The sequence below is a fragment of the Panulirus ornatus genome, chromosome 5, assembly GCF_036320965.1.
Source record: "Panulirus ornatus isolate Po-2019 chromosome 5, ASM3632096v1, whole genome shotgun sequence".
Lineage (NCBI taxonomy): Eukaryota > Metazoa > Arthropoda > Malacostraca > Decapoda > Palinuridae > Panulirus > Panulirus ornatus.
In genome coordinates, this window is record NC_092228.1 from 41,808,411 (window position 1) to 41,836,030 (window position 27,620).

Sequence of the window (27,620 nt, forward strand, 5' to 3'; positions counted from 1 at the left end):
GTCGATGTTAATTCCTGTCTCACTCTGGAATATTGATCTCGTTATTTATAATCTAAATGGAAATTGATTTGCGGCTGAAAGCCTTTTCTATGTACTTTTGGCTAAATTTATAGGTTTAGAATCTCTTGTGTAAAAATTCAGATGGAATACTCCTTTTAATCCTGTGATTTGAAAAAGAACAACTGTAATTATAATGTTACATGAAATATAGCATTAAGGAATATAACTGAAAGTTCTTTTGATTTTTGACAGAGGCCTTAGAGGAACTGCAGATTCCACCGTACAAAGAGGAAGAGGTAGATACATCAACAGGTGAAGGTACCAGCAGCAGTAGTTGTAGTGGTATGGCATCCACATCTTCTGCTGCTTCACCTGCTGATAGTGCTGCCAGTCCTGCCAGCTGCTCCAGTAAAGACAGTGGGGTCAGTCCCATTTGCTGTGGCTTGTATTATTCCAGTAATAACGTAGTTCATTTTTTTCGTCATCAGTGTTGCTTATGGTTGTTAGGATAAGGGGAAAAGAAGATGGGCAAGGGTCATAATATTAAACAGTCATCGCCATATTGATCGGGGAACAGTTTTTTGTGGAATTAGAAACATGAGAAAGGGTATTGAAGTTGAGAACATTCTATGTCATATTGTTATCAGACTATATATGCAGTGATGGAAGGAAATTTTGGGGCTTCTGAATGTTATAGAGTTATGTGAGAGAAAGGAGACATTAATATTAAAAGTGAATGATAGAGGAGTATTAAAGTATGAACACACAAAGGCAGTATGTAAGTTGAAAAATGGCAAAGCTCCTAGAATTTATCAGATAAACAGATGTTGAGGGAGGATAGGAGAGTTCGTTTACAAGTGTATTCATACCTGTATCATCATTGTGTCAGTTTGTGAATTGTTGTTTACTATTTAAAGTTTCCTGCCCATCTCTTTATATGTATCGATTCTTCAGTGGGCACACCTCAGTGACGGGTGTTGTGGTAATGTTATGTAGTGGCATGCACTTGCAGAGTTTTGTTATGAATTGGCACACTTGGTTGATCGCCTTTTTATGTTATAATTTAGCTTTACAATTTAATTTCGTTTATCCAGAACTACGACAGAAGGTTTACAGCATCTGTTCGAAAATATCAGCTAACACAGTGGAGAAATAGATGTCCCATATCAAGTGTTTCTGTACCGTATTGACATGTTTTTAAAGCCTGTATACTGGTGCAGAAGTTTCACCAAGCTACCGTAAAAGTACTTCTCTGCAAAACCATTATTGTGGCTCTCCACTTCTTTATTCTGTTCTTCCATAACTTCTTTTTCATCTCCCCTTAAACCTGCATTGTTTCACCTCTCCACATATGCTTTCTCAGCCATTCCCCATTTTCATTTTTGAAATACAGATTAGCAGCAAAGCTCCGACAGAATCCTCCAGTAGCGAAATGGGAAGTAGCAGCAACAGCTCAATTTTCAGTCCTTCATCTGGGCCTTACACTTCATTACTGTCAACATCCTCAACTATACCACCCAGCAGTCCAAGAACATCTTCCACGCAGGGAAGTGTTGGTGCCATGCCAGGAGCCACAGCCACCACTCCCACAGCCTCCCCTACCATGGGTAACAGTAGTGATGGCGAAGATGAGGGGATCGCTGATGCAGACAGTGGTGCCAGTTCTTCCAATGTCAACAGTGACCAAAGTGCCAGTGAAGATTCTTCCCTCACTAGTGATAGTGATAGGTAAGGACTTATTTGTTGTCACTACCACTTTTTTTGAGATCTAGAGAAGCTGATCTATCACTGATAAGCGTAGAATTGTGATGTTTTGCTCATTGGATATGTGTAGCTGTTGATTGCATCGTGTAAAAGTTACTGGTAATGCTATTGAGGATGTTCTGACTTAGAGAAGTGAGAATTTTCTTTCGTGCAGTACCGTATTCAAACTTATGAATAAATGTATTTTGACGGGCCTAAAGAGTTATGCCATCCTTACATACTCAGAAGTTTATTCATTTACTCATCTTCTAAAGGTTATGGGGAGTATCATAACACAAGTCACCTTTCTTTTTTTCTCTATATTTTTTTTATTCTTTTAAGTAACGGCTTACCTTTATCTGTCACGTTTATCAGGCAGCAATGAAAATGACCCTTAAGATGACAAAATAGATTTGTTAATTTTCATATAATAATGTGAAGACTTAGGTTTTACTGTCTCTTTTCATGTGTGGGTATATGTGATTATGCTGTATGTTACTTTCGTCACAGCAGGTGAGATTGTTTGTTTATCTGTTCCTAACACTGTCTCCTGAAAGTGAAAAGGGTAGTTAATCTGGTTTTCAGGATAAGTGTTACAGTTGTAAAAGCCTTCAAAATTGTTGGCATCCATGTACAATTTCTTAATATTTTGTCATTTTACGTTATTATGGAGGATCACAGCATGTACTATTAATGTACCTGAATTTCATCATGATGTTTAAAAGTTTATATTAAGACAGTTGATCCACATCCTGAAAAGTTGATATGTCTTATTTGTGTTAGGCATCATGTCATAAGCTGACCTCAAATTTTTTATGTCAAATTTCAGGACCTTGGTAGGAGACCCACCTGAGGACAAGTTATCTGATGCCAGTAATTCGCCTGACTACAGAAATGTGTCTTCTCCGGAGGACAATGGCAGGGAAACCAAAGTGAGTGTCTCTAAGGACAGATTTAGATGACAGGAAAAAAATTATGATGCCAGAGAGCCATATACAAATATTTGTTTACTGAACGAAGGGTCTATAGGTACATGTTTAAGCCAGATACGAGTAAGGTGTTTTATGGATTCTCTTCAGAAAGTTTTAATGATAAAACTTTGTAACAAAGCTGCCAAAGTATGAAAGGAGTTTACTGTCATCATTTTTATGAGGAAAGGTAATTGCATACATTTGATAAGTATTGCACAGTTGCATTAGAGTTTGGTGCTGATTGCCTCATATTTATTAACAGACGAAGCTCACTAAAAATTACAAATGAGTTTTTACATTTTGGGTAGTTCAGACAGTATAAGTGATGGTTTTGTCAGACATGCATGGGTCCCTTCCATATTTTTTTCAAACTTAACATATGAATTTAGAGTGTTACATTATTTCTCCCCTCTTTCAGGGTGATGACTCGGGTTGGGGTTTACCAATTTTCCAAGACAACGATGTCGTCTGGGGAGAAGATGAGAAAGAAGTGGAGATCAAGCGATATTTCAGAGCAGAATATTTCACTGAGGAAGAGACTAATCAAAAAAGTGAGTGATAGATGTGTGGGTAAAATTGAAAGTGGATTGAGAGAGATGGGTTATTATTAGTGCTTATGCACCTGGCTTGATTAAGAGAGATGGTTTATTATTAGTGCTTATGCACCTGGCCTTGAGAAGGATGTTGAGGAGAGATAAATGTTTTGGGAGCAACTGAGTGAGTGTGTCAGCAGTTGTGATGCAAGAGTTCAGTTATTGATAATGGATGATGGAGGAGGAGGGGGGCTGTCATTTCATGTGTGGTGGGTTGGCGATGGGAATGAATAAAGGCAGCAAGTATGAATTATGTATATATATGTATACGTTGAAATGTATAGGTATGTATATGTGTGTGTGTGGACGTGTATGTAGGTGGGTTAGGCCATTCTTTCGTCTGTTTCCTTGTGCTTCCTCGCTAATGCGGGAGACAGCGACAAAGTATGATAAATATGAATAGAATAGATATTTTTATATGTTGGTTAGCAGAAAAAACTGTCTGTATGCATTATTGTATTACATACTGATTAAGAGGTGTGCAAAAGAGAGACTCTTAGATGAAAATTTGCTGAGGAATGTCTGGTAATTACCTGTTAGAGACAAGGGTGAAGATTTATAGAGGTTTTTGGAAAAGGAAATTATATGAGTGAAAAGAGGTTGGCAAGAATAAATGAGCTTAGAAAAAGACGTGTTTGAAGAAATAGCTAGAAAGACTGGGGTGTAGCGTGGCAAAAGATGACAATAAACAACTTTAGGGGATTGGTGAGAAATGGGAGATATTTAGCGAAGTAAGTAGTGCTGGCATGTGTGAGAGAAGTATGTGGTAAGTGAATGGTGGGAGGTGGGTTAGTGAGAAAGGGTAGTGGGTGGTGGGATGACAAAGTAAAGTACCTAATGAAAAAGATAGATCTGAAATCAGTAGGAGGTCAAGAGTGCTGAAATCGTTTTGACATATGTAGAGGATGAGGAAAGACAGACCAACTGAAAGGATATATGTGTCAGAAGTGGAGGGAGCAAGGGGGAAGGGGAAACCAAGGAGACGGAAGGGTAGAGTAAAAGAGGCGATGATTGGGACCTGAGTGTTCAGAAGGGTAGGAAACATGTTTGGAATCTAGTGAATTGGATTGATGTGATATTCAGAGGGTGACATGCTGTCAGTAGGGATGATCCGAGGCATATGAAGTGGTCTATGGAAACTACGGAACAGTTCAGTGGGCTTGGTTGTGGATAGTAGCTTTGGTTTTGGTGTATTATACATGAAAGCTATAGAGTGGATGTGAGCAAATGGAGGTGGTCTTCACCTGTTTTTGGTGCCACATTGCTAACATGGGTAACAGCAGACAAATTTGAAAAATAATTGCAAATTCTGAACTCCTCTACCTGAGCCCCTTTATCATACTTGACTACTATAAGAACTTGTGGTTAGAAGGTAAATGCTGTGAGTGAAGTTAAGAAGATATCCAAGGAATCAGTAGTGATTAGATGCAATAGACTTTTTAGTTTCAGATGGTGATGTGAATGGACCCTTTGGTTTCACTTATGCAACAAGGAAATTCTTATTTCATTATAACACATTGGGCTTTGATGGAGGATGTGTATGTGTGAATTAGGAGGTGGTATGTACCTGAGTAATTCCATGCAAATAGGAATGAAGCTTATAATCATAAATACATCATTAGATATTTTATTGTATATTTCCTGCGTCAAATAATGGTGTGAAAAAAGTGTCACCACAATTGATGATTTCTTAGTTCTAGTTGCCATACATAAGATGTCTTTAAGATCAGTGAGTATTTTATTCTTATGTTGTTTCATTTATTTAAAACTTTTAGATAACAAAACTCCAATTTTGTATGATAGAGGGGGAACTACTACTACTGCAAAATTTTAGTAAGCAAATCCCATATTGTATAATCTTAGGATAATGGAACAGTGAGAGACTAAGAATGTTTGCAAACCATTTGATGTAAAAGAGAATATGGTGCATCGATTTATGAATGCTATCTAACAGGAAAATATTTTATACTATGCAGATATAATGAAAACAGCCAGTGTCATTAATAGATAGTTGTGAAACCTAAATTTTGTAAAAGACCTTATGCAGTGTCACATTGATTCGCTTTCCAGTGCTGCGAGTGTATGTAGATAAGAGAATAACTATCGGGCAGTTGAAAACAGAGATGCAGCCTTGGGTAGGAGTGTCTCAGGAGCACTTCAAACTCTTCAAGATATATTCTAACAGGTATGTACATATCTTAAGACTTTAGTTAGGACAGTGAAGTTTTGACACCACATATTTTATGCATCTGCATGCTTTACTTACAATTCCAGAAATAGTGTGCTGATTATCAGTCTTTCTTCTTAATATTTATGTATCCAAACATATGAAAGTAAGTTCTCCAGCTCTTCATAAGACTTGAAGTAAGTTTTCCATTATGTAGTCCCCATAGTCATGACTGAACATTGAAGCTGTCTTTGTATGATGCATTGCTAGCTATATGTAGCTTTTCAAATCAGTCTTATATTAACACAGCAAGTGAAGAATTTAATGGGATATCACTGTAGAATAAGGTCCAACATATGAATGAAACTTTCAGGTTACAGCATATTATGGATCAAAGTAAACTATTTAGTGTATTACCCCACATTGAAGTTGAAGGTGGTTTTCCATCTTCTTCAAAAACTTTAAATTTGGAACTTATCTATATCAGGTAATATGTTTTTGGTGTTGAATTTGCTTGACTTACTTGATATCTGCTGTTAGATTATTATTCGTAATTTCTGTTCTTTTACAGCCAAGAGTTTGAATGCACAAGGATGACAGAAACATTAGCTTCTTATGGTGACAACACCAGGTTAAGTGTCCGGCTGGGAAGAGCATTGCTGCCAGGAGAACAGAGAGGGAAAGTGTACCTTCTTGAACCAGAAAACATTGATGATGTATGTACCTTGCTGAATTTTCTTTTTTAATGGAGTATATCCATGTATGTGTAACCAAAAAAGATTTTTTTTTATGGAAGTTTAACCACTTTACTCATTCATTTTTTTTTTTCTCTCTCATACTGATCCACTTCTTCCTCCTTAATGAGGAGGAAATGCACAGTGGGCCCCATTTGCACGTATTTCCTCTCAAAGTGTCAGGTTTAATTTACAGAAACCCATGCTTACCATCCTCTGCCAAGTCCCAGTTAGTTGGAGTGTGAGTTTGAATGGAGAAAGCTTGGAGTAAATGAAGTGTTCAACTACCTGGGAGTGGACATAGCAGCAAATGGAACCTGTGGGAAATGACGTGAGCCTTAGGGTTGGTGAGGGGACATAGGTCCTGGGCATATTAAGGAATGTATAGAAAGAAAGGTCACTGTCTGTAAGAGCTAAGTTATGTTTGATTTATGGTTTAATAACCTTGACAGTGTTGTGTGGACGTGAGGCATGGGCCATAAATAAAAATGTATGGAAGAAGGTGGATATGTTGCAAATGAAACGTTTGAGAACAATATGTGGTGTGGAGGGGTGACTGAATGGAATTGATAGGGTGAGAGAGATGTGGTAGTCAGAGAAGTATGTCAGAGAGAGCTGAATATGTGCAGTAATGGTATGGACATATGGAGAGGATGATTAAGAGAGTATACGTGTCAGAAGTGGAGGGAACATAGAAAAGGGAGAAACTGAGGAGAAGGTGGAAGGATAAAGGGAAAGCAGCTTTGAGTGCTCGGAACCTGAGCATGAAGGAGTATGTGATTTTTGCATGGGAAATAGTGAAGTGGAGTGATGTATACTGGGGCAATGTGCTGTCAGTGGGCTGAACCAGGGAATATGAAATTGTTGAGGAAAATCATGGAAATGTTTGTGGAGCCTGGTTGTGGATCTGGGGCTCTGGTTTCAGTAGGTTGTATATGGCAGCTAATAGTGGATGTGAGCAAATAAGGCCATTTCTTGACTTTTTCTTGGCCTTAACTTGGGTAAAGACAGTCGAGTTTGAAAAAGATAAAAACTTGAGAATGTGATAATGATGATAGATAGACAGGTAGATATACAGAAATTTGAAATCACCTCAGTGATTATAAAGAAAAATCTCTTAACTTTATTGATTGGAAACATTAATGACCATTTCTGTTAAATTTTCAGCCTGCTCGATTTCTTATTGACTGGGTCGTTTGTAAGGGCGACACCATTGCACATGCAAAGAAGGCAATTATAAAGGAAGTAAATGCACGGTGTAACATGAGTCTTGTCCCAGAAAATGTTCGATTACGGAAGAAGAGTTGGAAAAATCCTCAGACAATATACCTCGACAATCAAAAGTTTGATGACGACATAAATCTGTATTCTAACTGGGAACTCTTCCTCCAGGTTAGTATGAATTGGAGAGTTTGTGAAAAAGTCCTCAAATTGAAATGTCACATGACATGGTTATAGTGAACTTTAGAAACAAATAATTTGATAGTAGACATAGCATAGCATAGCAGTCTGCAGACTGGGCTATTTTAGTCACAAAGATAGGAAATATGAGGGATAAGTATCTCTGCATTCCCATAAGACAATGTTCTTTGACCATCCTCTTAATGCTTTGGTAGGAAATGCATGTTTATACCTCTATTGATGGACCTTTTGTATCCATACAGTACTTAAAATGATATTCATTTTGCTCTTACTCAGTATATTCCATGCTAAAAGCTGGCAAACTTTACATAATTGATAAGATTAGATAAATTTGAATGTGTAAGTTACCCATTTTGCTTTTGATTGTAAACTGAAATACTTGAAGGTTCTGTTAAATCAGCTGTTGTTATAGAATCTAGTGAGGCAAGATACTCACGTTTTCATTCAACAAAATACTCTTAGGTTCTAGTAAATCAGAATACTTGTACCTTCAAGTAAACCAAAATTTTAGGATCCAGTAAATCAAAATACTCATAGGTTTCATTAAATCACAATAATAGTAGGTTCTCATGTGTTTTATGAACTTTCATTCTCTTAGGTATCTGCTACAGTGTTGTATATTCATTCCTGAAACCTTCATCCTTGAAGTAGACAGGACATTTTGTTGGTCTGTTTCACTACTTTGTTCCAGTGAGGAAAAGGTTGTATATTTGTAAATTCTGTTTATGTTCCCTGATATTATCGTGGAATGGCATCACCCCAAACAAGAAAAGTCAACTTTGTCTTTGTTTCATCGTACGTTCCAGCCTTATTTCCTGTCTGTACCTTATCCTGCCAGTCTAACAAAATCTAGAAACAGAAGGTGAGTTTTATGCCACATAGATTAAAAATATTTATTGTAGAAGACATTAAAAGATTTATTAAGAATACACTTTTCATTCATTACGATTTTGTCCACCTTTCCACTGACTTGCATTTGCAGTAGTAAGATCTTGAACCCCATTTTGCATCATCTGTGCTTTGTCTGAAAGAACTGCTTTTAGGAGTGTTGGGGATGGAACAGGGCTTCTCATTGTTCCCACCAATCATTTACTTATTTACCTACTATCCAGTTATACCAAAAGTTGCTGTATTTACTTTAAACAGGTTATAGAGGGGCCAGAAACCAGAACAAACAACACTGAGGAGTTGGCAATCTTCGTAAAAAGATGGAAGCCCTCAACGTATGCTACCGATTCACTCATTGAGATCATCATACCGAGACCAACTGTTGATGATCTTAAGGGAAAGGTGGGGGGTCTTAATATTTTCATAGCTAGATGTACCCTAAGTGACTGCTTTGTCTCATGTATGTTTGGGTAACTGGAACTAAATCTATGAACAAACACTTTCACATAGACTTTCACAACTTCTTTCAGATGGATATTGTTTCTTTTTTTCAAAACCCACCTCCAATATCCTTTTTACCTTCAAGATATGATCAGACATTCTACCTTCTACCCATCTCATCTAGTCACATTGCACACCTCTCAACTAACAAAATCCATTAAAGCCCATTGACACCAACGCCACTCAGTCACATATATTTGCACCTTTTCGTAAACTGTTTATCACCAGTCACCACTCTTCTCTAGTCGCTCTACTCAACAAATCTTTGTTCTTTTATTTTTATATCGGGGACTCCATTCCTCCTCATTATACCCCCACCACACCATCTTCCCCTTTTTTTCTGATCACCTTGTACTAATATTCTATCTATCCCATCAAGACTGAAGTACTAACATCTTGTAGTCTACCCTCTGTCTAACCCACATCAGCACTAAACTTAATTTCTTGCCCTCTCTAATAATCCCACAGGTCATTCTGTATCAGAATTTGCATCCCACCCTTTGATTGTCCTTTTACTGACCCCAGACTACCTCATTAACATTTCCAAACCTCTTTACTCTTTAACCTTTCTTCATTTTTCATACAGCCAGAACATGTAGGTTTCTCCTATCAAGCATAACACCTATCTTTCCCCCGTAATTTATAGAGCTGTGCTACAATTATCCAGAGAGAAATCGGAATATGTTATTAGTTATGTTGAATAAAAGATCTCTGATGAGCTTAACTGAAGTAATTTGTTCAAGTTGATCGTTTTTTAATATCTAATAGCTTCCTTCACCTTAGCAAGGTATCCTCTAGTTGTTCATTACAGTATAAGTGCAGATATTATATGTATATTTCATTTTACTTGCTTACTCTTGATTTTGTTCCTTGAATTAATTTATACTTGCAGCTTTCTGAAATATCTGGAATAGAGGCAGAAAACATAGAGTTTGCTAAGGGCAAGGGTACATTCCCATGTGATATGTCTGTCATGGATATAACGAATGACCTTGATTGGACACCTCGCACTGGCTTGCTAGACCAGCGACCACTATTCATAATGGATGATGGTGCTGTAGTTTACTTTAGGTGAGTTTTTATTATTTTCATAATTTTCCAAAAATAAAACTTGAACTACAGCTTCTATTTACATATTGTTTTTGTTGGCATTTCCATTGATAGCATAGTAGTTGCACACATTTCTGATGAATCCAAAAAAGGTTTTGTCTACATTACACTACACTGAACAGCTTAAAAACAAGTGGGTAACATCCTGCCCTTTCAAGACAGCTGAACCCCCATAAATCTGAAAGTAATACTACGCCAATAGGTGACTGCATGATGATCGTACTTTCACCTTTGTGAAGTTGAATCTTATTGTATCTCAGAGAGGGTACTTGGCTACTAACCCAAGTATCATATCTTCTTATGGCTACAGATTGATTCACAGGAGGAATAAGTTTGAAGACAATTGAGCCGCTCATTTCTTTTGGCCTGAATTTGTTAGTAAAAGGAAACTACTTCACTGGCATGAGATGTTTCAGCACTGTCCATGTTTTCCACACTCAGTATCTAGGTTGAATTGCACTTGTGACATACTTGCTTCGATAGCTGACATAGTCATGTAGAAATTCACATTAAACTTGCTTTAAAGAAAGTGTTAGGAAGTATTATTTTTTTTGTGTTTATAATGTATATGAAAATAGCACAGGAACACCAACGCCAGCATAAGTAAGACAGTCATATGTGAGGGACAGAAACCTGCAACCCATTCTTCAGACATACTATACACTCAGCATAAATTGAAGGCAAATAAGTACTCATTTTGGGGAAAGCCATTAAAGAAGCTGCATAGGTATGATCATTGAGCTCTCCAAAAGTTCTGGAGTGGGTACTTTTACTTTTTTAGGGTGGGGCATCAGTATACACATGAAAAAGGAAAAATGAGTATTGAGAATCTTTGCAAAGGGACCTGAGGCTTAAGAATGGGATAGAACTCTAAGCAGATTATGCTACTGAAAAAGAATTAGTTTGCTAGTGGCTGAAGTACTAAAGAGTTTGTTATATTGGTCTTGTGATGTAAATCAGGATATGTGTGATAGCTGGGAGTAAAGAACAGAGTGCTGAACAAGAAAATGGTTGCTTTGGTTTTGCCACTTTGTGCAAGGCAGGATAAAGAATTATTGTAAAGTAGATGAAATTCAGACTGGCATTTGTAGGAGGTAAGAGATTTATACAAAGTAGTTTTTCCTACGTGATTATTAAAGCAGGTTTTTTCAGGAATATCATAGCAAGTTTACGTAATGTTATAGATTTATGGACAAAATGCTTGCAACAAAATTGTAATGAACAGAGTGATATATAACATTAGAGAAGAATTGGGTGATTATATCGATGAGATCAGTATCTTTAAAGTTTCAGGATGTTCTAGGCCCATCCTCTATGTTGAAATTGTTAACAATCATTTTCCAGAGTCTAACCTATGCTGTTATTTTTATCACATCAGGGATAAGACAGAATCTCTGAAAGAACTGACAGAGGAGGAACGACGTGAGCTTGTGAACTCCGAGAATCGTCGCCTGAACCGTGACCTGCCATACACTTGCCCAAGTTCCTCAACCTCAAACTACAGTACCTTAAGATCGAAGGAAAAGGGCCTCAAAATCTACCTTAATCATGAAGAATAGATATCAGCAGAAGCATAAGGATTAGCTTTATGTTTTAAGTACCACAGAATGGAGCTTCTAGAAAATAACATGAACTTCATTTAAAGTTCTGATGTAAATGATCAGTGATGTTAATGGGAAAATATTGAATTTGCTATAGTGACAGAATCATTAGAATCAGATATAAAAAAGTGCCCATTTAAATGAACATCAATGCTTTGTACCAGTGCCTGAACTTAAGTTGTTAAGACATACGCCCAAAACTAGTGTGTTAGGCGCATTGAGTTCATGCACAGTGTTAAATACCCACAATTTGATCCTATTATGACAGGAGAGTTATATTTCAGAACCACGTATATTGGCACTATGTGTCATTAAAAGTTTAAAACTTAAGGAAATGCTTGTATTTTTTCACACAAGATGAACTATGAAGTTAGGACTGGAAATCATGATCCTGTTAGCAAGGTTTCTGCATCATTTCTTCTTGAACCTTTTGCAGTGAAGTGAGGCATTTGAAACACATCAGCATATCGTAACGACCCTCAATATCTATAACCTTATCAATTTTTTGTATCACTCACAGCACCCATTTAATGCTACAAATGACCAGCCAACATTATACTTAATTCAAAATTTACTAGAATACTACATTATTTGAAATCATATAACTTCGTTTCAACAGTTTAAAAGGTAGTGAAAAAAATGAATTGCCTTTCTAATACTCATACAAGCCTTTCCTAATGTATAAAGTCGGTTTGCCCTTGCACAGAATTAACTAGACACTTCAGCCACATGCATTTCCTGACACGCATCGTCACAGTGTCAGCAGCAACAGTTGAACTGTAACCGAAAAAGTATTCCTTATGATGCCTTGCTTTTATTATATATTGGTGGAAAAACTTTAAACTACGATGATTGAATAGGAGTGGTGCTAAATAATAAGATGAGGTTAAACAGGGAAGAATTAGGTGGATGATTGAAGTAATGTAACAAAAGAGATAGGAGAAAAAGGTACTTTTTATATAATGAGTTTAAAAGTTTGGAAGATATCATTAGAGGCATCAGTATTTTTGAAACCTATAAAGATACCTTACCAGCTTTATTTTTGACAAGCATTTACTAATTATTCAGGTCACTGATTGATTGTATGTTGTGATGGCTATATTATTTATAGTTTTGAAAGTAACCAGAAATTATGGAAAATAGATATATGAAGTATTGCAAAGGAAATTTGTATGATCTTATTTTTCACATAAGTGTTATAGAATTTCTAAATAACAGCAGTTGGTTAATTCACAGTTTTCTCACATGAAAAGCAGATAAAGTTTAGATTATTTCATTAAACACTGAAATTTTTTGTAGAGCAACTCAGTTGTCAAGATCTGTTTTAAAAGTGCAAAAGAGAGTACCTATGATGACCAGATTTTGCAAGAATGACAGGGCTAGTGAGTAGTATGAGAGAGAGAGAGGACATCGTTGGAGGATACTTTTGTGTATGGAGACTGTACTGAGAATTTCTCATCTCCAACATAATTTGTCAGTTACAGTTATTTCTAGTTTATATTTGAAGGTGTCACAATGAAAAGAAATGACAACTTTGTTCGTGTCATATCATTTTTTTGTAAAAGATCATAATATGTGTTTCACCATGCATCACATTTTCAGGTGGTTCACACACTTTTACTGTTGTAACTGCAGAAGTGTAGATATTAGCTTTTATATTTTAAAAGAAATAAGAGTGCTGATTTCATGAAGAAAGAGTACTGATTTCATGGAATATGTTCTTATTGAAATTCTCAAAATTGGTAAGTGGAAAGATCTATACTCTCCATTTACACTGAAAAATGTAATTGTAAAATTCTCATAGTTAGTGATATTGTAAAAATGTATTATCCTTAAAATGAATGAAAGTCTGCCTTATCTAAAGTCAAACTCTTTTTGCATTGTTCCATATTGTCATTTAAGCTCATCACCCCACTGGTGAAGTGTAAATAGTTGCATGTATTTTTGGCATTGTCCCGTGGTATGATGTTCATGTCCCTCGTTTGAATGAGAAAAACAGCTGGAACTGTATTGGTGTTGTGTTGGAACTATGGGGGTGATGTTCATTACTTGGGAAAAGTGTTCATAACTGTCTGCCCACTTTGTACATACACTCAGAGTGTGATAGATCTGTCCTGTTATGGAGCAACAGGCGCTTTGTACAGTATGAAAGAATTTTTTTTTTTCTCATAATTCTGTATATAGTTGCCAAAGATATAAATCCCATTTTCAAGACCAAATTTTAGTTGGTGTTACCCACCTATGTGGACCTGTAATGTGTGGGGAGTCACTCTTGGATGACCCCCCTCGTGATTCAGCCAACGCCTTGTATCATACTCCTGTTTTCTCATGTCTGTTTATATATGATCTTCAGTGGTTTCTTCTCTTTAAATGAAAGTGAAATTAGCAGGAATTTTTTTTTTTATCTACTGAAGGTGCATTAATTACTCTCCATGTGTATCCTTCAGTTGGTATTGAAAAGTAATAGTCTCCAAGAATCCTAGTCCATGTTCACATATTTGTTGTCATCTTGTCTGTATATTTATGTGCATATGTTAACACTTTATTTATTATTTCAAATGTTTATCAGTTGGAGAGATGCTCTACAGTAAAGCTTTCCTTTTGGTTACAGATTTATTAATATAATTTGTCAAAAATTATGAACTGTCAAGCTTATTTACAAAATGTAAAAGGAGCCTTCTGATCTGTTATTTAATTAAACAGTATTACCGTCAAATAGCTGTTTGTTTCCTCAATCCAAAAATAATTGGTAATTTTCTTAGGCCACCTCATAACTATTGTAAGCAGCTGCATTTTGTGGAAAGCAACTTTAAAAAATGATTTTTTTTCATTGCTTTTTGTACTTGCATATGTTATGAAATTATTCATAATGTTATTACCTTGATTAGTTGTTTCCTTTTCTGTAGAGGCTGTAAACTGATGTGGTTTACCTCCACCAGTGTACTCACATCTGGCCCACCTCCAAATAAATATGGTTGTCACTCTTTGTTTTTAGTACCACTGGAGATGCCTTTGAATCTCAGAAAGAATCAACATGTTTGAAGGTATTAAGTAGTCCTGAAAGTAAGTATGGAAGTATTTCACCGGCAGTGTACGTACAGAAAGGACAAGAGTGGATTTGGCAGACATGAGATGCCAGAAGACCATCAAGATGTGATGAATGGTGGGTTGATTGTGTAAGGAATGACAGTGTAGCTTGATTAAAAGGTCATGAATGTATTGAAATGGGTTGGACTTGCAGAGAGGATGTATGTGTCAGAAGTGGAGGGGACAAGAAAGTAAAGCAGACTATGGAGATAAACTTCTGTAATGAATGGGGCTTTCAGGTTATCAGAACCTGATCACCCTTAAGTACGAGAGGCATGAATGAAATATACTGAAGTGGATTGATGTGTAACATGAAAGTAGTCAGAGCTAGGCCATGCGAGGCTGTCCAGGTAAACTGAAGAATAGTCTGTTGGGCTTGGCTGTCACTGGTAGGCTGTAGTGTCAGTATTTCAGTACAATTTACGTGAAAATAAGGACGTGGATTTGTGCAAGTAAGGCCTTTGCTCAGCTGTTCCTGACTTTACATTCCTAAGGCGGGAGAGACAACAAGATATACAAATGATACTTATATGTTTAATAGTCTTCCTTATGCCGATTTGACTCTGACTATTTTTTGAGACAAGTATTGCTTTGTGAGCTAAAAGGCACCCAGCAATTCAGACCATATAGTAAGGTAATCTTGGTTGGGACACAGAACTACGTCTCTATCTGTCTATCTATGATGCCTGATCCCTCGAGGAACTCCCATGAAGGATTGCTTTTTTTGAAAATTTGGTTATGGCTCATGACATTTTTAATGCATTTAACATTTCACTATGGTAGATAGTAACGGGGGTGAATAAGCAAGAGCCTAATTCAAATACACCCATTCCACTATGTGTAATGTACTAGATCTAGAACCCACCATCCACACCAGACCCCTACAGCCATACCATGACTGCTTATCTGCTCTGGCTCGATCCATCGACAGCATGTTGTCCTATTCCATACACCAGAACAATTCATTTTATTCTCATGTGTACACACCCCAAAACTTCCCTTACTCCAACCTTTCACTTTCTGTCTCTACCAACTCCATGATCGTCCCACTCCTGACACATAAATTACCTTAGCACATCTTAAGTCATTTCCATTTATCTGAGTGTGCTGAATAGCCTTTAAAAAGTTCCAGTGCTTGGCTTATAAGCCTAAATTCTACAATCTATTGATGGGGTTTATGAACAGCTGCCTATGAGGAAGGTCATCAGGCTTGCAACCCTATCTAATATATGATTGAAATACCCAAAAACCTATTCTAGAACAAATACAAAAGTATGATTTTGAAGTGATGAAGATGGAAGATGATTAAAATAATGGAAAGAAAAGATTTTGTGGGTATTGAGCCAACATGGTGACAAATACTGCCCAATTGGCAAAACATCCACAGTTGCAGGTTACCCAAGAGTGCGAAGAGATAAAGAGAGACTAGAGGTAGTCCTCCATCAGCACGTCATGCACATAGATAATAATAATCTATTTGGAGGTCCCCCGGCTCGACCCCATGGCGCACCTGCCCATCCAATCCATTTGTCTAAACCATTTCAGAACACTCAGGTCATTTCTCGCCATCAAACCTCTCGCTGCTCCTCTTCTTTCGAGGAATCTCGCATATGGCATGGATCTAAATAACCACGAGTTTCAATATACTTCATGAAGTATTTTATTCAAAACCTAAACATATAGAACTCGAGGTGCAGGTTCCCTGCATCCTAAGTTATCCAAAATAGTTCGTTCATTGATCAGTGATCTATTGTTCAAGAAGACACAAAAATGCTCTTCTCATATAATACAAGTGAACACAGGAGTAAAAGGAAGGTGACACGTTTGTATAAACATGTCTCAAGAAGTGTATAAACATTTATTTCATAATGTGAACCATATACACACATGTCTGGTCTCCTTCACTATATACACATTACGTAGAATATGATAAGGTACGTAAGATATGGTACAAATTCTAAAATTACGTTCATTTTTTATCTTATAATTTAGTTAATAATCTTTTTATAGGTACTATTTATCTTATTATAGACAAGTTTGATTTTTATTCATTTGAAAACTCTGTAGCATAACCCTGATATACCGACAGGACGAAAAGGTTTGTTATGGTCCGCCACTTCTTGAGCAGGTGAGTCTTATTTCAACTGAATTAATACATTTAACCCCTGTATTACAGGGTAATTCACTAACTATAGATAAATGAATAAGTACTCAGTTAATTAGGTTGGTTATTAAGTGTGTAGATGGTTATATTCAGGTTAGAATTTGTATAATTAACATGTCAGCCGCCGAGCTTGGTCGTCATGGCGACCTCAAGACTCAGCAGACCAGACACATAGCCTCTTGATGGCGCCTTAATTTCCATATATATTTTACGTATCATCCCACGAGATGGAGAGAGAGTCTTTTGCTAAATTAGGTCAATGATCATTAAGGTAAGGTTGTAGGTGGTGTGGTGGTGGTGTGGTTGTAGTGTTACAGTTGTGGTGGGTTGTGAATGTGTGTCGTGTTCTGTAATGGCGTTACAGTGTTGTGGAATAGTTGTGAGTTTGAGTGTTATGATTTTGTAACGGGGTTACAGTGTTGTGTAACAGTTGGGGTTGTGAATGTGACGATTTTGTAATGGGGTTATAGTGTTATAAAACAGTTGGATGTTGTGAATGTATCATGATTTTGTAACGGCGTTACAGTGTTGCGTAACAGTTGTGGGTTGTGAATGTGAGTGGTATGATTTTGTAACGGCGTGTACTTTTAATTCTCGTGTACTTTTAATTCTTGTGTACTTTTAATTCTCATGTACTTCTAATTCTCGTGTACTTTTAATTCTCATGTACTTCTAATTCTCGTGTACTTTTAATTCTCATGTACTTCTAATTCTCGTGTACTTTTAATTCTCATGTACTTCTAATTCTCGTGTACTTTTAATTCTCATGTACTTTTAATTCTCGTGTACTTTTAATTCTCATGTACTTTTAATTCTCGTGTACTTTTAATTCTCGTGTACTTTTAATTCTCGTGTACTTTTAAGGTATCAGTTTAAAAATTTTGGTTGAATGTGTTTCCGTATGTTGGGATGAAAGATCATTTTTAAACGTAGTCAGTGAGAGTTTGCCATTTTTACTTACTGCAATTTCAGCCCTTTTGTGTATTTTAGATATATTTTGATCGTGTTTAACAAGCTTTTTTTTTTTATAATGATAACAAGTTGCTAGAAAATTTTAGTTATATGAAAGTTTAGTCTACGTGGTGATATTGTCCTTCATGGACCGTAGGGTTTGTAAATGAAGCAGTGAAAAAAAAAAAATTGTGACTACAAATTCCATAAGTAAATTAGAACTTGATACAGAACAAATAATCTTGGCCACACTGTGTAGGAAATATGGTGCCACAGTGGATATATACATAAGTTAGAGGTGCTAGTAATGGCACACCCAAGAGCAGGCTTTCGTTGACAAGAGGCCGTGCCAAGCTTCGTCTTGGCAAATCTGTACACACACACACACACACACACACACACACACGCATTCTCACGGTTAGGGAAGCCTTTTCAGTACTGTAGTGGTATACATACTGCTCTAAATATTGTAGTGGCTAGTTAGGAAAATAACAGTCAGTGATTATGTGTTTTTTGGAGAAGATAGTTCAATAGATATACTTGATATATACTTGAATTCCTCACCTTTTTTTAGTGTGATGACTTTTGAACTTTTTATTTCCAGATATCCGAATGGGGACTTGGTGACAGCCAAGGATTTTGAAGTGTACGCTGTTCAGATAACTTTTTCAAGATGTTTTTAACTAATGTTCTTTTGAAGAGAGTCAAATCAAAGTAAGATTCTATATGTATTGATATAGTCGTTGAATTTTTTTTTAAGTTTTTCTTTCTTTGCTCCATCTACTGTATTGCAATTACCTTTCAGAAGTGCAGAACTAAGGCAATACCTCAAGCATTGTTTGGTTTTGTCTTTGTTAGTCTCAGAACATTTGATATCAAAAAGTTAATGTTAAGGTGTTCGTAATGTCTTTTTCTTGCAGTTAGGCAAATTAACCTGAATTGTTCTGAGCGTCTTTATCTCTTGCTCTTGCGCCTTTTTCCGGCTCCCCTGCTTCCTGCATGTGAATTTCATTATGGCACTCTTCCATCAATACATGGTGTGCAGTAGTGTACCGTGCATTTTTGGTATTTTGTTGTGTAAGGTTTTATGCAATTTTCTCTCTCTCCCTAATGTTGCTTAATAAGACTGCCATGTATATAGTTTTCCCAGAAACATTAGTTTATCATGCTTGATTTTTACGCAAAACTAAATGTGTAAAAGCTTTCGAAGTTACACCAGCATTAGATCTGTCATCCAGTATTAAAATGGTCCAATATTCAGAACGTTTTCTCTGCTTCATCTACATTTTTATTATATGTGTACTATGGTGAGGCTCAATTTGATTATCGCATTATAAGCTTGTTTTTTGTCTGTTTTTTTTCTCTGCTTAAACCATGTTTTTTTGGTGTTGCTTGCTTTGAGTCTGTTGAAATTAATGATTAATCCCTCTCAAGAAAGGGATCCAGGGGATTGATAGGTGGATAATTAGATGAACGTAGATATAGCTTTGGTATGAGATTTAAAATGGTATTACTCCTGAAACAGTGGAAGATGATTATTTGATTTGTGTAGACAGTTTTCCTTAGGTTTCTTTTCTCATGCGTCTGTATGCTAATAATCTTACATTTCTTGATCCTCCTTTATTTTCTCATCAGGAATGTCATGGTTGTCGTGGAGAGCATTGTGAGTGGTTACAGATTCAGTCGCACCAGACCAAGACTTAATGATAAGCTGGAGTTTATTGCTTATGACCCGTACAGTAAGTTTCTCAGTATCATCCCTACATTGTAGTGTAGTAAGTTGTGTTAAACTTAGATATTACAGTACTTAGGTTTGCTGGAAATATGAATTTATTTTTCACATGGAGGAACCTTAGATGTAAGACCTTTCTTCAGAATAACTGACATCCCTTTCAATAGTAGAAAGAAAGTATGGCCATGGTCATAACATAAGTATTTGAACGAGGTGTGAGGTATAGTTTGAATTTGTTTAATGCAATTAGTTGGTGACTACTGAGCTTTAATTTGAAACAGAACCAACATACATTGTTGTTTAGCAAATGTTTTGAGTACTACTTACAAGTGTTCAGTACCTGAAAGTATAACAGTCGTAAGTAACCTTAAAGGTAGGCAATATAAAGCTTGCATGGTGATTCATATTGGTGAGTATTGAAGAAAAGTCTAAAATTCCCAAAGACGAGAAGATTTAAACCATTTCTTTTTTATTTCTGCTTAAGCATCTGTTTCTATAATATTTCAGCCTTCAGGGTAGAGTTCGTTCAGGTATTCCTTTGTTTTGTTCCGGTATTCCTTTGTTCACCCTGAGAAAATATCTTTTTGCTCAGAAATGGATAAGTTGTGTCTTATGATTCAATTCCAGATTATTTGTAGACTTTGAAGCATTTTTCAGGAAATGCCTTTTAGCCAAATATGCTACACTTAGGATAAAAAAAGTGATCCTGGCTAGGTGTCCACTAAATCAGCATATCTCAAGAACTTTTTTGTATGATATAAGTACGTTAGTTTTGTAGACATACAGTTTCTTGTGTTTTATGATTAGATCAGTGTTTACTTTCAGTTGTTCAGTACAAGAGCTTCAGGTTATATAATGCACTATTTTTCAGTGTTTCTTGAACACTTACAGTGTAAGTTTATAATCACTAAAATGAAAGGTTTAAACTTTGATGAATGAATGGTAGAATAAGTTTGGTTTGTTTACTTTAATGATAGAATAATCATAGAATATGAAGTAGTTTTCTGTTTTGTGTTTAGTTACCGTTGATTTTTGAGATGCTCATCTTGTGCCTGATTGCTGACGAGGCACTTTTCTTACCAGACAGAGGTGTCCACTTTATTGACAAGGTTATTTTTATTGACTTAAGCAAGGGTTCTTAACACAGGTACTAGATTTGTAATATGTGACATATTATATATATTATATTTTTTATTTTGCTTTTTTGCTGTCTCCCGTGTTTGCGACATATCAGCAACTATTGAAAGGGATGACATGTTCTTTATATGAGTGAGTTATCAAACCTTTTAAAGATTAAGTATACGTCACAGGAGTAAAATTATTTCATACCTATCCAGAATTACGAGTCTCTTTTAATCTTGATTGTCCGTAATTTCGAATTAAAATTTATGATATTTAGGCAATGTTCACAATTTGGTAAGATCCAAGTGATGCCCCTGCATGTGGCCTGAAAATCCAAGGTTTCTTTATTTCGCCATGTTTTCATCACAAAACAAGTGTTTTCATGTCCAAACCCCTCGTCTCCAGACATTTTTATTTCTCAGTATAAGATATTGCTGAGTGCTTCAGTGTTATACTTGATATTAGTTGAACTATTAGAATTCTTTGTATGGTTATAGTATTACTATTAGGTTTTTAATGCTTGAGGATGTGGCTGCATTAGTGGATGATAGTTATTGGAATAGGCAACATTTTAACTACCTAATGAGTAATCTTTATTCTCTTTCAGTTCGTCAACAAAGTGTATTTAGAGAGGTGAAGAAAATAAAAAGTTTTTAGTTTGCGTGTAACATTCATAACTTGTATAGAGTATACTGTTAATGTAGAATATTTGTGAATCATATATTCCATGGAGATTAGGTTTGAATAAAATGTATTTTGAAATGTACTTTTCCCTTATTTATTCCTCTGGAAGAGATTTATAGATGAAGCATTAGAGCTGTGATGATGCACAATGTATTGTATGTACTTGTTAACTATTTAAAGTAGACCAGAAGTCACCAGAAGTATTTATCTTAATTCCCAAAGGAGTGGGCTGAAGCTGTGGCAGTTGAGGATCAGAAATCAGAATCATCGTAGGCTGTGTTGAAGAGTCGTCCTCTGTTTTTATGGGCACAAAGAGTGTAAGCATTTGATGTTCTGTATATTTGTAGATACTGTTTATACTTAATCGCTGTTTCCTGCGTCAGTAAGGTAGCACCAGGAAACAACGAAGAATGGCCCATCCACTTATATACACACATATATATATGTACATAACTGCCCATACATGCAGATATGCTTACATATACATAACATTTTTTTTTTTTTTTTTTTTTTTGCTTTGTTGCTGTCTCCCGCGTTTGCGAGGTAGCGCAAGGAAACAGACGAAAGAAATGGCCCAACCCACCCCCATACACAGTGTATATACATACACGTCCACACACGCAAATATACATACCTATACATCTCAATGTACACATATATATACACACACAGACACATACATATATACCCATGCACATAATTCACACTGTCTGCCTTTATTCATTCCCACCGCCACCTCGCCACACATGGAATACCATCCCCCTCCCCCCTCATGTGTGCGAGGTAGCACTAGGAAAAGACAACAAAGGCCCCATTCGTTCACACTCAGTCTCTAGCTGTCATGCAATAATGCCCGAAACCACAACTCCCTTTCCACATCTAGGCCCCCACAACATATACGTACATAACATATATGTACATATACATACACAGACATAAGCATATATACAAATATACATATACATATATGTTGGTTTGCGGCAGGGGTGCGTGATGTCAATATTGGTTGTTTAATTTGTTTATTGATGGGGTTGTTAGGGAGGTGAATGCAAGAGTTTTGGAAAGAGGGGCAAGTATGCAGTCTGTTGTGGATGAGAGAGCTTGGGAAGTGAGTCAGTTGTTGTTTACTGATGATACAGCGCTGATGGCTGATTCGGGTGAGAAACTGCAGAAGCTGGTGACTGAGTTTGGTAAAGTATGTGAAAGAAGAAAGCTGAGAATAAATGTGAATAAGAGCAGGGTACAGTAGGGTTGAGGGACAAGTCATTTGGGAGGTAAGTTTGAATGGAGAAAAACTGGAGGAAGTGAAGTGTTTTAGATATCTGGGAGTGGATTTGGCAGTGGATGGAACCATGGAAGCGGATGTGAATCATAGGGTGGGGGAGGGGGCAAAAGTTGTGGGAGCATTGAAAAATGTGTGGAAGTCGAGAACATTACCTTGGAAAGCAAAAGTGGGTATGTTTGAAGGAATAGCGATCCCAACAATGTTATATGGTTGTGAGGCATGGGCTATAGATAGAGTTTTGCGGAGGAGGGTGGATGTGCTGGAAATGAGATGCTCGAGGACAATATGTGGTGTGAGGTGGTTTGATCGAGTAAGCAATGAAAGGGTATGAGAGATGTGTGGTAATAAAAAGTGTGTGGTTGAGAGAGAGCAGAAGAGGGTATTTTGAAATGGTTTGGTCACATAGAGAGAATGAGTGAGGAAAGATTGACCAAGAGGATATATGTGTCAGAGGTGGAGTGAACGAAGAGAAGTGGGAGACCAAATAGGAAGTGGAAAGATGGAGTGAAAAAGATTTTGAGTAATTGGGGCCTGAACATGCAGGAGGGTGAAACGCGTTCAAGGAATAGAGTGCATTGGAACGATGTGGTATACCGGGGTCGATGTGCTGTCAATGGATTGAACCAGGGCATGTGAAGCGTCTGGGGTGAACCATGGAAAGTTCTGTGGGCCCTGGATGTGGAAAGGGAGCTGTGGTTTCAGTGCATTATACATGACAACTAGAGACTGAGTGTGAACAAATGTGGCCTTTGTTGTCTTTTCCTAGTGCTACTTTGCGCACATGCGGGGGAAGGAGGTTGTCATTTCATGTGTGATGGGGTAGTGACGGGAATGAATAAAGGCAGACAGCATGAATTATGTACATGTGTATATATGTATATGTCTGTGTGTGTATATATATGTATACGTTGAGATGTATAGGTATGTATATGTGCGTGTGTGGACATGTATGTATATACACGTGTGTGTGGGTGGGTTGGCCCATTTTTTTTTGTCTGTTTCCTTGCGGTACCTCGCTAACGCAGGAAACCGACAAAGTATACTAAAAAAAAAAAATAGAAATAACATATGCTTGCTGTTTATACAAGTTTTCATTTTTTTAAATTTGGGACCAAAAAAAAAAAAAAGATATATAAAACCTGTGTAATGTGGGGAACGTGTCTGCTAGCTGATTCTGTTGATTTTCTACTTGGGGTACAGTATCATATGATATGTATCACTGAAGTTTATGGATATGACATGGTTGGAGACTGAGTAATCGACATTAGATTAGTGGCAGAGCAGTATTAAACTAATTATGGCCCCATAGGAGGCATGGTTATGGGTTAGTGGCACAGTTTTGAGAGGCAGTTGCATATTGTTTATAGTTCAGAAGTAGGCCGAGGGAGGGTTTTATTAATGAACCATTAATAGAAAGGAGAGGATGGTTGGCAAGTAATTGAATTAATGTAGCCATTAGTAAGCTTCCTTAAAGCCTATTAGTTTGCCTCACTTATATGCCACTTTGGTTACCAAGCTTATGATTGTCACAATGCCACGTAACTTATCCATTTTTTATAATTTGTTCGTAAACCTACATGGCTTACACATTTTTTCGCAGTCGTATGCCAGAAATCATGCACATCTTTTTCTTTCATCTTTTAAGGCTTATACATTATCTTCACAGCCATAATTTGGAGGCCAAAAGAATTACCCATTTTTCATTCGTATGCCACGTCTTATCCATTGTTTTTACAGTCGTATGCCTTAAGGCATAGCCATACTTCTCACTCGTATGTCACAAGGATTATCCATTTTCTCCATGACTATATGCCTCAAGCTTATCCATTTTCTTCTTGACTATATGCCTCAAATTACCCATTTTCTTCATGACCGTATGCCTCAAATTACCCATTTTCTTCATGACTGTATGCCTCAAATTACCCATTTTCTTCATGACTGTGTGCCTCAAATTACCCATTTTCTTCATGATGTCTACCTGAAGCTTACTCATTTTCTTTGTAGGTCATTCCACAAGTCTTACCCCATTTCCTTCACCCCTGCCTTAAAGTTAGCTCAGTCACAATCATGTTACCCATTTTCTTTTATGTCACTTGATCTTCCCGTTTTCCACATAAACACATGCCTCGAGGTTTACCCATTTTTTAATTGCCGTATGGTTTGCGTACATCCACAGCTCAATGGCTCAAGACTTGACTTTTTTTTTTTTTTTATGTTTACGGTAGTTTTATTACATGGCGGTAGGCTGCGGTCCCTTACGACAAAATTAGGGGTAAATTTTCAAAGACAAACGAACGATGTTGTGATTATTTTAAAATGGGAACATTTCGTCAGAGAAATGAATTTGGTGTTGGACGGGGGGACTTTTGATATATTGAACACCCAGACGCAAGAGAAATGGAATACTTTCTAGTGTTTTCTGTTGTTGGTGGGTTTTTACGTGTTTGTGTGTGTGTGTTGTCCGTCTGTGTGAATGTCAGTGTCGAAATATCAGGTTATTTATATAACTTATAACTGGTGTAATGGTAGATTAATGTCCGTTTGGGTGTGTGTGGTTTAGTAGATGGGTAGGCAAGTGGCGAATTTGATGAATAGTTATCGATTGTAGAAATACTTGTCCTAATCGTTTAATTTACTGGAATGCTCCTCAACCAGCTAACTTCATTGATGTATTCCCATCTCGTAGATGATTATTGGTTCTTAATGCCTCGGAGGTGATTTAAACTGACTGTGGGAAGTGATCGAAAACATAATAAACGTTATTCCAGTGATACTGGAGTGCTTTTGATGGTAGTTGAACTACATGAGTTAGCGAAGGTTGCACAGTGTCCTGGGGTCCTTCATAGGATTAAAATAGATATGCATCGTGTGAAAATTCGCCCCTTTTTTTTGTGTGTGTCCAGAATGTCTGTATAGTTTAGTGTGGCTGGAGTACAGACTCAGCCTTGCATAGGGGTGGAATATAGTGCACGTGTGAGTAGCAGTGGTGATGGAGGCGTGGGTGTATAAGGTATGTACATCGAACCCAGGCCAGCCTAGCCTTGCCCTCCCAGCCCGGGGTGTGGGCTAGGCCTATGTGGGTGGAGCCTCACCCCGGCTCATCCCTGCCCCTCACATTCCGTTGGAATGTTGACCATTTTATACCCGTATCCCGACTACCATCTTTTGTTGACTCGCCAGATGAATGAGAGGTCTCTGCAAGCGTGGACGTGCCAGCTTAGCATCCTGTAAGTCCCTTCCCAATGAACACCTGACAAGTATATACATCTGTATGTCCTAAGGGTATACATTATTTATTTATCTGTCACGAGAGAACTTCAGATGCCAGGCCGGATTATTGTACAGTTATTTATCAGGTTCTCTGTCGATCTGTGTCATTATGGTGCAGAGGGAAGTGTAGCTCGTCATCCGTTATTGATCGTACATGGGGTAAAACATGTGTGTCTGAGGTGATAGCGAGTGGCCAAGCATATCTTTTAATACAAGACATCTGGTCAAGATTTTAAGAAGTCGACGCGGAGGAATAAATACCTGCGTTGGGAATTTTACGAAACTTTCAAATTACACGTAAACGTTGGTCACATATGCATCCTCATATGTACCAATTAACACTTTTTGCAGTGATGGTATATTTTCTCGTGAGACAATTTTAAGTTGTAGTTGATTTAGTATATATCATAAAGGTGAGCGGCACTAGTTTCTTGCGCGCATGTCAGTGCGGCGGTCGTGTTCTCTGAAGTTGCCATAACGAACCTATATTTTCATTAGTGACACCAAGACCATTTGAACTTAGGGAAAATAACCATCACATGAATGATTGTAAGTGACATTTATGCATCATCATAATAAAGAAAAATTATCGGGTAAGTACTTGATATAATGCGAAATGTGTTCGTGTGGCGACATCCGGCAAGGAGCCTCAATGGCCCCGAGGGAGCTTGGTAATCGCAGTTCACAAGTGTACAGGCATGTGAAGCGAGAGGACCTCTTCTGAGTTTTCACACAAAATCTACGTGATTTTGTTGTGTTAAATTCGACCGTGCTCAATAGATACGACCCAAGTGCTTTTTTTTTTCTTTTTTTAGTAGATAATTAATTATACCGTGGGGGGGCAAAGTCGTCTCCTCCTCGCCCGCTGCTCCACCTGACCTCACAAGTGATTAACGCGATCCCGGAGAAGCTTTTTTTGACCCCCAGAGATAACAGGAAGATAAGAGAAAAAAAATAAAAGGCATTACGGTTTTTTAAAAAAAAAGGTGGATATTTAGTGTTGTTCTCAGTGCCGCAAAAGAGGGCGGTGGCAGGGCGCGCGCGCGCGAGATAATAGAGTGTTAACTACCCCCCGGTGTCTGTGTGTACGTACGTGTGTGTGTGTACCTGAAGAAGGCGCAGTAGACAACCCTCGGACCACCACCCAGCCCTCACACCCTTCCCTCCGTCACCCAGGAATGTGCTTAAACCACCATCCCCATCACCCCATCCCTTAACCACCCATCTCCCCCTCACCACACCCAAATAAGCCCATTTCTGTGACGGTGTGCGTAAGGAGCGACCATCACCACCTCCACCGCCGACAAGGCATCAGAGACGAAACTGTAAAAAGAAAGATCACTTGGATTACATTATTATTCCTTATCTCTCCTCGTTCGACGCCTCGTCTACCACGTCGTCATCAACATGTCCAATTACAAGTCTGATTGCCGTAAATTTCAGCCCAACATCTTTAACAAGAGCAAGTGTACCAATTGCTTCAGGCAGAGGGAAGAACATTCAGCTGAAGCCTTGGAGTCCAACAGGGTGAGTAACTTCCTCCCCTTCCCATTTTAAATGGTATATGTACATATGGCGTTTAAATTAAATGGCCT

The 27,620-nt window shown here is 37.4% G+C and overlaps 2 protein-coding genes across 27 annotated transcripts in view; both read left to right on the top strand.

The window, feature by feature from the left end:
• The window catches only part of Usp47 (ubiquitin specific protease 47), a 78,718-nt gene extending 64,007 nt beyond the window's left edge, over positions 1–14,711 (top strand). For 20 of the 22 annotated variants that reach the window (XM_071662104.1, XM_071662111.1, XM_071662110.1 and 17 more), the window contains 10 exons: positions 253–422; positions 1,394–1,728; positions 2,573–2,675; positions 3,133–3,265; positions 5,378–5,492; positions 6,046–6,190; positions 7,376–7,600; positions 8,777–8,920; positions 9,912–10,090; positions 11,508–14,711. In XM_071662104.1, coding sequence (XP_071518205.1) covers positions 253–422; positions 1,394–1,728; positions 2,573–2,675; positions 3,133–3,265; positions 5,378–5,492; positions 6,046–6,190; positions 7,376–7,600; positions 8,777–8,920; positions 9,912–10,090; positions 11,508–11,688 — 1,730 coding nt within the window. In that variant the 3' untranslated portion in view covers positions 11,689–14,711. The remainder of the gene's footprint in view (positions 1–252; positions 423–1,393; positions 1,729–2,572; positions 2,676–3,132; positions 3,266–5,377; positions 5,493–6,045; positions 6,191–7,375; positions 7,601–8,776; positions 8,921–9,911; positions 10,091–11,507) is intronic. The other 2 variants (XM_071662120.1, XM_071662102.1) reach the window with 1 other exon arrangement.
• A 12,002-nt stretch (positions 14,712–26,713) lies between these two features.
• Positions 26,714–27,620, top strand: part of osp (myosin phosphatase Rho interacting protein outspread) — a 221,619-nt gene continuing 220,712 nt past the window's right edge. For all 5 annotated transcript variants that reach the window (XM_071662121.1, XM_071662122.1, XM_071662123.1 and 2 more), the window contains exon 1: positions 26,714–27,552. In XM_071662121.1, coding sequence (XP_071518222.1) covers positions 27,433–27,552 — 120 coding nt within the window. In that variant the 5' untranslated portion in view covers positions 26,714–27,432. The remainder of the gene's footprint in view (positions 27,553–27,620) is intronic.